Source organism: Rhinopithecus roxellana, chromosome 12 (genome assembly GCF_007565055.1).
Source record: "Rhinopithecus roxellana isolate Shanxi Qingling chromosome 12, ASM756505v1, whole genome shotgun sequence".
NCBI lineage: Eukaryota > Metazoa > Chordata > Mammalia > Primates > Cercopithecidae > Rhinopithecus > Rhinopithecus roxellana.
In genome coordinates, this window is record NC_044560.1 from 115,975,597 (window position 1) to 115,985,425 (window position 9,829).

Below are 9,829 nucleotides of genomic sequence, written 5' to 3' on the forward strand. Positions count from 1 at the left end.
GTTCTGCATATGCTACCAAATACCTATTTAGTCCTTATCCAAAAGGCCTAGATACAAAGGAATTTATCAACAATACAGTGGGACTCTTCTCAACTCTCTGAGATCCAAACTATTCATTATAAGCAACTAACTATTTAGTTGTATCTATCAACATCATCATACCAAACACTGATTTATTTCTGTTTTTGTTTGTTTGTCCATTTTATTTGTTTATTTAATGTCTTCCTAATGAGTGTGAAGTAGCATCTCCTTTACAGTTTGGTTTTGCATTTGTGACATGAGTAACAATACTGAGCATCTTCTCATAGGCTGCCTGGCCATTTGCACACCAACTGGGAGCAAAGTCCAGCAGGGGACAGACCCTGCAAGGCCTTCAGTCCAGGCTGTGGTGTTACCGCCTCCTTCTCCAGCAGTGGAGAGGAAGCACCGCCCTTCAGGCGGTAGAGGCACTGAACAAGGAGGCGTCTGGAAGCAGAGTCTGGAGGCCTGTGTTGAGGAGAGATGGAGGCAAAAGGTGAGGAGGGTTCAGTGACCAGGGAAGAGGTGAGGCCCAAGGCATGACTGGAGTCAGGATGGAGAAAAGGGCTCCAAGATGAGCCCTGCTAAGGAGAAAGAGGAACAAGAGTTAATGATTTATGGGCCCTGGAGGAGGGAGGGAGCTCAAGGTGGAGACTCACATTCTGGTTCTGAGTTTAGAAGCGTCAAATCCTAATAAGGTAAAGGAGTCAGGCTGGTGGGAGCAGAGGAAAGCAAAGAGAGAAAGCAGGTAAGCTACAAGCCTGCCTTTCTTCATGGTTCAGGACAGGTGGCCCTCCTGCGCAAGTAACTCACAACTTTTCTGTGCCTAGCTATCATCAGAACCTCAGCTGATAGAACAAGGTGAGTTAGCTCACTGCAACCTTGACATTATCAGTACTTCATGCATCCCTCTCCAGCACAAGTACCACAGGCCCCTTGCTGGGGCAAGCCTTTGTCTCTTTGCAGTCAGCTCCCCTCTTGCCAGCCTCCCCGTTGCAACATATTTTCATACTTTCTCTAATAAATCTGCAGTTCTACACCTACAACTGTCCTGGTAAATTCTTTTTACGGCCCATGCCACTGGCCTCAGATAGTCACTTATCTGTGACAAGAGGCGGGACCACTGTGTCATCAGTGGGATGGGGATCCCAGGAGGAGGAGAGGGTTTGGGGAGGGAGATGGGTGTACCATGCTGAGCAGAGCAATCATGGGGGCTATCAAGGGGGAGGTGCCCAGTGGGATGTTGGAGGGTGAGATGCCCTCAACACTCACCTGAGAGATTAACCTTTGACAACCTATGCCGCCTCCACACCTGTAGCTGCCTTTGCTGCCTTCCTCCTGTGGGACTTCACTCTGAGTAAAAAGACAAGGACCTGTGAGTGTGGCCAAATCAGGGTGCAGGGGGCAGCAGACTCACTTCCCTGTGCTCTGCTACGGCGCTGGAGGGGACTGATGTGGAGAGAGCAGGTTCAGCCCCCAAGACCTCCACGATGAGAGAAGGAACCTCTCACCCTGGACACACAGCAAAGCTGGGTACAGAAAACATTGTCTTGGGTGAAATTCTCACCACAACGGAGCCTCTGTTGGTCCAGGTTCTCTTGACTGGTTCAGGACCCTCCAGCAATGGGACTCAAATTCAGCATTGTGTCCCCTGCCCTCCCCGCACCTCCCTTTGCTCCCTGGGGCAGTGCTCACTTGAGGACGATGAGACAGAGGAAGAGAAGCAGGATCTTTACAGCGGCCTCCCCGATGGCCACCAGAACCACCTCTGCCATGGGCCCTGATTTCCCTGCAAAAAGGTGCATGAGGTGGATTCGTCTGCTAGACCACAATTCCTTATTGTTTCGCTCCTGATAATTGGACATAGGTTCTACCAGTTCTACCTGCATCCCTGCATGTCAGAAAACAGCCCGGGGCTTACCTCATCCCCTACCGAGACTGAGCAGCAACAAACAGAAGGCTCTGGCCCTCAAGACATTGCTGGCCTCACAGCTGAGGCTGAGGCTGAGCTGAGCACAGTCCTATTCTCTTGGTGAGCCCGGTGGACTACTTGTTCAGAGATCTGGGAGTAAAGGTCATTGGGAGAGAGGATCTGGTGTGCAGCCCCTTGACACTCACTCTGCACAAAGAGCCTCAGGGAGACTTGCTGGGAACCCAGAGGGTTCCGAGCTCGGCAGGTGAATTCTCCTTCATTCCTGAGGTGCATTTGAGGCAGCTCCAGCATCCCGGAGTTGGGCTGTGAGGGGCTCAGGATCAGGTTCTCCTGGGCCCAGCTCAGCCCGGCAGGAGGATTGCTATCAACAGCACAGAGCAAGTGTAGGGACTGTCCTTCCAGGACCTGAAGAGATGATCCATTTCTCAGGGTTGTGGATGCTGAAGAAAAAGAGACAGAGGGTCAGAGGGACAAAGAGGTTGAGGGAAAGAAGAAGGACACCTAAGGAGACCAAACAGAGGAACAGATTCAGACTCACAAGCAAAGACTGATAGACACAGACTGTGAGATGGATCCAGAAAGTGGGGTGAGCCCGGGCTTAGAGCCTGGCTCAGGCCCCAATTTCTGTATATAGCAAGGTTTGGATTTATCTCTGCACTGATGCGCCCTTTTTGGCTGGATTTGTGCCCTAGAAATCACAGAGGGAGGGTCTCAGGCTTTACAGGGCAACCAAATAAGATGTCAGTTTAGGCCCATATTCCATGTCCTCGTCAATGCTCTTGCTGACACCTCAGCTTCCAGGTTCTCCCTGAACCTTCTTGTTCTTTATCTGAGTCCTCACCTGACACTGGTTTACTGACTTATCCCTGTGCCTCTGAGAGGCTGTCACTCCCAGAAATTCAGAGTCTGGTTGGTAGCAGGACTTAGGAACAGATGCTCATGAGACCACATGACATATGTTGGAGGTGACTCAGGCTCCAGTAGCCTTGGGGATGTCAATGTATATGAGACCATGTAAATTATGTGATCCAGGAAGGCTTCCTGGAGGAGGCATACCTACTTCACACAGGAAGTAGTAGGGTATGGAGGACAAGCAGGGGTCGCTAGATAATGAGGGCTGGAAGGACATTCCATTAAGAAGGAACAGAAGGTGCAAAGATGACCAAAACCTGATCACATCCAGAAAATGCAAATAGACCTGCAGGGCTGGAGGGAGACAGGGTGTATAGGCTGGGGTGGAGGGTGGAGTTCAGACACAAGACACAGGAGGAAAAGTGGAGGGCTCTATCTCGGCTCACTGCAACCTCCACCTCCTGGGTCCAAGCAATTCTCCTGCCTCAGCCTCCCAAGTAGCTGGGATTACAGGCATGTGCCACCACACCCAGCTAATTTTTGTATTTTTAGTAGATGGGGTTTCACCATGTTGGTTAGGCTGGTCTCGAGTGCCTGACTCAACAATCCATCCACTTTGACCTCCCAAACCGTTCTGGTTACAGGCGTGAGCCACTGCACCCAGCCGAGATTTGTTTTAATAAATTTGGCATGGGGGTAATTGGCACCAATAAAAGAAATCAGGAAGTGTGAATACAGGAATAAATAGGTTCCTATACATTGGGAAAATCATGGACAGCTAAGAAAAAGCCACACAGGGCTGGGCACGGTGGCTCATGCCCCTAATTTCAGCCCTTTGGGAGGCTGAGGTGGGCGGATCACCTGAGGTCAGGAGTTAGAGACCAGCCTGGCCAACCAACATGGTGAACCACCGTCTCTATTAAAAATACAAAAAAAAAAAAAAAAAAAAAAATTGCCAGGTGTGGTGGCACGTGCCTGTAATTCCAGCTACTTGGGAGGCTGAGGCAGAGGCATTGCTTGAACCCGGGAGGTGGGGTTGCAGTGAGCCAAGATCCTGCCACTGCATTACGGCCTGGAGGACAAAAGAAAGAAAGACAGCCACATGCCATATTGGGACACGTATTTGTAATGTATATTACTAATATTCAGCAATTTCTCAAACTAAAGAGAGACTCAGGAATAAATAATAAAGGTAAAATCACTCTGGAAAGCTGAGAAAAGACTATCAATGGGAGTTCACAGAACAAAAGAATAAAATGGTGCCTTAATGTACAAAGAAAATGCAGACCATTCACAGTCAGAGAAACATTCTAATGAATGTGCACAGGGAGATGCAGATTTTCACCCAGTATTGGCAAAGGTCTAAGTATCTAACCCCACACTGGGTTGGTGAGGCTGGGGAAACTCACGCATCCACCCCTTCCTGTTGGCAAGGCGGGTTTGTCCTTTTTAGATGGAAAACAACATGGCCACATCGCTCAATATTCAAAAAACACAATGGCCCAGCTATTTTGCACTTACGTTCACATACACACTTGTGAAAAGAGATACAGGATAAATCACTATAGCATTCCTGTGCTCAGCTAAGTTAGCGTCATGATCATGAATTCGGAGATTCCACAAAATCAGAGTCCATCTGTGCAGTGGAATCACATACAGCCCTAGAGGAGGGGGCGGACAGTCTCACTACTGACGCCAAACCACCTCTGAGATCCTCCAGGTGCACAAACCAAGGCTCAGAGCAGCCTAGACAGATACCGGTGAATTCCGGTGAGCGGGACGGGCTTCCAAGTACAGACTCTGCTGTGCATTTTGAATTTTTGCCCATGTGACAATATTGTCTATCCAGAAGTATTAGGTCAGAACTACCAGGGAAAATTAAAAGTTGAGGCTGAATGTGTATTCCGGGAGTGGATCATCAGGGGCCTTGGGGTTGGGTCTGCTGCGTGACTGTCACCCTGCCCTTGCAGTGGGGCCAAGGTGTGTGTGTGTGTGCAGGATTCTGAAGGGAGTGGGGGAGGGGAGGGGACAGTTGCTCAGGTGGCCACTGGGGCTGAGGATGCAGAGAGGCCCTGGGTTCACCCACATGGGGGTCTCAGGTCGCCAGGGTGAGTCCAGGATGAGGAGGGACCTGGCCCTGCCCTGAGCTGGAGGCCCTGCTTCCCCCACCGCAGGGAGGGAGCACCATCCTACCTGTGCCATCTCCTTGGAAGACAGTCAAGGTCAAGTTCTGAGGAGGGTCTGGGACAGAAAGACACAGCGACCCGCATCACTGTGAGGGCTGGGGACACCGGCCCTCTCTCCCCAGAGATTGCATAAAGAGGGAAGGCAGAGCTAGTGTCCTCCTGACCCCCAACTCCAAGCCCAAATTCTGAGACTCAGCACCTGTGTCCAGCCCTGACCCCCGTCTCCTGCTATCAGCGACCCCACCCCATCAGGGACCTGGGTGTCCTGGCCCAGCTCTCACAGGATACATTAAGTTGGATGGTCCTGGTCGTGGTTACACCGGCCCCGGGCAAGGTCACCTGACAGGTGAGTCTGCTGCCGTGGTCCCGGGGCTGTGGGATGAGGGTGGCCACCGAGGAGAGGGCTGTGATGGGGCTCAGCGGGGACACAGAGGTCCCAATCCAGGAGAAGATGGGGGGTGTCCCCTGCTCACAGGCCCAGGGCACAGAGCAGGTCAGGTTCCTGGGGTGGCCGGACTTCAGGGCCCCTGAGATGAGGATGTCCGGCCTGTGAGTCAGGGCTGGTGAGGAGATGGGGACGCAGGATCAGGAAGGGGTTCTGAGGTGCAGCCCAGGGGAAGCGCAGGCTCTGGTTCAGGTCTTCCCCTGTGCCTGACTCACTTTGCCTTTTACCCCTTCCCAGCCCAGCCCTGCCTTGCAGCCCCCATGACCTCTCCCTGTGGCTGCTCCTGGATCCTGTGCCTTACCTGTCACATGCACATTCAGCGGGGGAGTTTTGTAATTATATTTCATCCATCTGTCCTCCATACGAAAGAAGTACAAACCACTGTCCCTCCTCCTGGCGTCTCTGATGCTCAGGGAGCAGTTTTTCTCCCTGGGATTACCCAGGAGGCGGAATCGACCCCGCGTCTCCTCCCGGACTTCTCGAGCAGGGTCGTTTGTGGCCACTGGAGCATCCCATAAAGGATTGTCTCCTTCCCGGAACCAGTAGCCATGATCACGGTCATGCCTGCTGAAGGGGTACCTCGGATTGAAGAAAGTGCAGGGCACGAGGACGCACAGACCCTCCTGCACCATCACCGACTCCGGCACCTCCAGATGGAATAAGCCCTCCAGAGCCAGGGACCCTGTGGAGACACGAGGGTCAGGTCGGCTCATCCCCGGACAGCCCCTCTCCCTGGGGCCACTCACCTGCCCACAGCAGGGGCAGCAGCAGCAGCAGCATCTCTGAGGCGGAGGCTCCCTGCGCTCCCCCTGTGAGGACAGAAGCGGAACGGAGTGGAGGAGAAGGGCCGTGGGGCCGAACGGGAAGCTGAGGAGGAAGAGAGACTTCAGTCCTGCACAGAAGAGAAACCTCAGACCCACAAGTCAGAGCTCCTCTCCTCCACACTGATTGGACGGAAACCCCACAGCCCAGAGAACCCAGCGACCAGCCCAGAGAGGAAAGGAGATGGAGCAGAAACTGATTCTTACCAGAGCCTGGATCAGGACCTCTGGGGACATCCGAGCCATGGGACACTCGTGAAGATCTAAAAAAAGTAATTGTTGGGCTAAAGGCTACCTGTATGTTTAACTTTGGCAGGAACTGACAAACTGCTGTCCAAAATGGCATGGACTTTGACTACTCCTCCCAGTCGTGAGCCAGAATTCCAGTAGCTCCAGGTCCTCATCAATGCTTGGTATTTCCATGCTTTATGTATATCTATACCCTTAAATTAAAAATGTTTTTTGAGGCAGGGTCTCACTCTGTCGCCCAGGCTGGAGTGCGGAGGCACCATCTCGGCTCATTGCAACCTCCACCTCCTTGGCTCAAGCAATCCTCCCACCTCAGCCTCCCGAGTAGTTGGGACCACAGGTGCTCACTGCCACGCCCGGCTAAGTTTTGTATTTTTTGTAGAGATGAGGTCTCACCATGTTGCCCAGGCTGGTCTTGAACTCCTGACCTCAAGTGATTCTTCCTCTTTGGCCTCCCAAAGTGTTGGGATTATAGGCGTTAGCCACTGTGCCCAGTTTATGCTTTATATTGGAACAGTTCTAGTGACAGTGCAGTGGCATCTTATGTTTAAAATTTTTAAATTTATTTAAAGTTAGATATGATTGAATTCATTCTTTATCATATGCAATTTTATGTGGGTTGACAGATGTATATAGTTATATACACAGCCGCTGTGAAGACACCGAAAAGTGTCATTACCCGAACATTCCCTCCCTCTGCTGACCCTAGGAAGTCAATCCTCCCTCCACACTTAGTCCCTGAGAAAACACGGATCTATTCTCCATCCCTGTTGTTTGGCCTTTCCACAGAATGTCATATAAATGGAATCATACAAAATGTCTCCTCTGAAATCTGGCTTCATTTATTTGGCGTAATGCCTTTGAGGCTCATCTATGGGGCTGAATATACATCCATCATTTTAGTGTAACTGTTGACTCGTTCTCCATTGTTATCATGGTCTCTCATTTTGCATATATTTACCATTTGAGGGGCACTGCAATTGTTTTCAGGTTCTGGTGACTCTAAAATAATGTTGCTATAAATATTCCATTCAAATTATTTCTGTGTGTGAACGTAAGTTTTTAATTCCCTTGAGTAAATACCTAGGAGTCAAGTGCTTGGCCAGACTTACACTCGGTCATGTGTAAGTTTAAATTTATATGAAATTGACAAACTATTCTCCAAAGTGTATATACCATTTTGTATTCCTACCAGCAGTAGACGAGCTCTGATCACTTCACATCCTTGCTAGCATTTGATATTATCCACATATTTTAAAATTTCTTTTTACCTTTGTTGTACTTTTCAGTCATTTTTCTTAGGTATGTAATTCTACCTCATTCTTTTTCTATTCTGTAATTACCTAAAGACAAATTATATTGAGGATATTTTCATGGGCTTGTTTGCCAGCTGCTTTTCGTTTTTGGTGAGGTGGCTGATGAAATCTTCATTTGCTTTTTTTTTCATTGTTGTAAAACATACAACAGAAAAAGTTTACTGTTTTAACTATTTTTCAGTGTTCAGAGAAGTGGCACCAAGTACACTCACATTGTTATGAATCACCATGATTGGTCTCCAGAAGTGTCTTCATCTTCCCAAACTGAAACCGCATCAAAGAGGTGACAATGCCCTATTCCTTCCTGATCACAGCCCCTGGCGAGCACGGTTCTACTTTCTATGTCTGTGAATTTGCCTACTCTACACACCTCATATAAGTAGAATCATACAGCGTTTGTCCTGCTGTGACTGACTTAGCACAATGTGTATAAGGTTCATCCATGCTGCATCATGTGCTAGCTTCTCCTTTTTTAGTTGTTGTTGTTTGAGATGGAGTTTTACTCTTGTTACCCAGGCTGGAGTGCAATGGCGCGATCTCAACTCACTGCAACCTCCGCCTCCCAGGTTCAGGCAATTCTCCTGCCTCAGCCTCCTGAGTAGCTGGGATTACAGGCGCCTGCCACCAGGTCTGGCTAATTTTTTTTTTTTTTTTTTTTTTTTTTTTGAGACAGAGTTTCTCTCTTTGTTGCCTAGGCTGGAGTCCAGTGGTGTGATCTCGGCTCACTGCAACCTCCACCTCCCAGGTTCAAGCAATCCTCCTGCCTCAGCCTCCGGAGTAGCTGGGATTACAGGCATGTGCCAGCACACCTGGCTAATTTTGTATTTTTAGTAGAGATAGGGTTTCACCATATTGGTCAGGCTGGTCTCGAACTCCTGACCTCAGGTGATCCACCCGCCTCAGCCTCCCAAAGTGCTGGGATTACAGGAGTGAGCCACCATGCCTGGCTTGTATTTTTTTCTTTTTTTTTTTTTTAAGTAGAGATGAGGTTTCACCATGTTGGCTAAACTGGTCTCGAACTCCTGACTTCAGGTGATCTGCCTGCCTTGGTCTCCCAAAGTGCTGGGATTACAGGCGTGAGCCACCACACCTGCCTCCTTGGTTTTTTTGTTTGTTTGTTCTGGTTTTTTTTTTTTTTCCTTTTTTTTTTTTTTTTTTTTTGGAGACGGTCTTGCTCTGTCGCCCAGGCTGCAGTGCAGTGGCATGATCGGGCTCACTGCAACCTCTGCCTCTCAGGTTCAAGTGATTCTCCTGCCTCAGTCTCCCGAGTACCTGGGATTACAGGCACATGTCATTATGCCTGGCTAATTTTTGTATTTTCAGTGGAGACAGGGTTTCATCATGTTGGCCAGGCTGGTCTCAAACTCCTGACTTCAAGTGCTATGCCTGCCTTGGCCTTCCAAAGTGCTGGGATTACAGGCGTGAGCTACCATGCCACAGTCCAGCTTCTCCTTCTATTTTAAGGCTGAGTAATATTCAATTGTATGTATATAACACGCTTTTCTTATTCATTCACTTTTTAGGAATACTGGGGTTGCTTTTCCCTTTTAGCTATTGTGAATATGCATCTGTGAACATAGATGCATAAAACTATGCTCAAGTTCCGGCTTTCGATCTTTCGAGCCATATACCCAGAAGTGGAATTGCTGGATCATCAGGTCATTCTATTTTTAATTTTTTTGAGGAACCCCACTACTACTCTCTAGAGCAACTTCACCATTTCACTTTCCCATCAGCAATGCACAAGAGTTCCACCGCATAAGAGATCACATGGACAGCTCAGCAAGCTGAATAATGGTCACCCAAAGAAATCCAGTCTCAGCTCCTTGAACTTCTAAATAGTACCTTACATATAAAGTGTCTTTGTATATATTTTTTTTTTTTTTTTTTTTGAGACAGTCTCACTCTGTTGCCCAGGCTAGAGTGCAGTGGTGCGATCTCAGCTCACTGTAACCTCTGCCTCCCGTGTTCAAGTGATTCTCCCGCCTCAGCCTCTTGAGTAGCTGGGA

The 9,829-nt window shown here is 49.2% G+C and overlaps 1 protein-coding gene across 3 annotated transcripts; it reads right to left on the reverse strand.

Moving 5' to 3' along the window:
* Nucleotides 1-278: 278 nt before the first annotated feature.
* On the reverse strand, nucleotides 279-6,289 carry LOC104672710 (sialic acid-binding Ig-like lectin 13). Of its 3 annotated transcripts, none has more exons than XM_030942430.1 (8): nucleotides 6,181-6,289; nucleotides 5,736-6,116; nucleotides 5,271-5,549; nucleotides 4,997-5,044; nucleotides 2,137-2,391; nucleotides 1,714-1,807; nucleotides 1,291-1,371; nucleotides 279-486 (listed from the first exon to the last, which is right to left on the reverse strand). In XM_030942430.1, the coding sequence occupies exons 1-7, from the start codon at nucleotides 6,212-6,214 to the stop codon at nucleotides 1,314-1,316; spliced, it is 1,149 nt and encodes a 382-aa protein (XP_030798290.1). In that variant the 5' UTR covers nucleotides 6,215-6,289; the 3' UTR covers nucleotides 279-486; nucleotides 1,291-1,313. The 3 variants fall into 3 exon arrangements, with proteins under 3 accessions (XP_030798290.1, XP_010374866.1, XP_030798291.1); XM_010376564.2 differs by having other exon boundaries at nucleotides 279-599; XM_030942431.1 differs by having other exon boundaries at nucleotides 279-602.
* Between the last annotated feature and the right edge of the window lie 3,540 nt (nucleotides 6,290-9,829).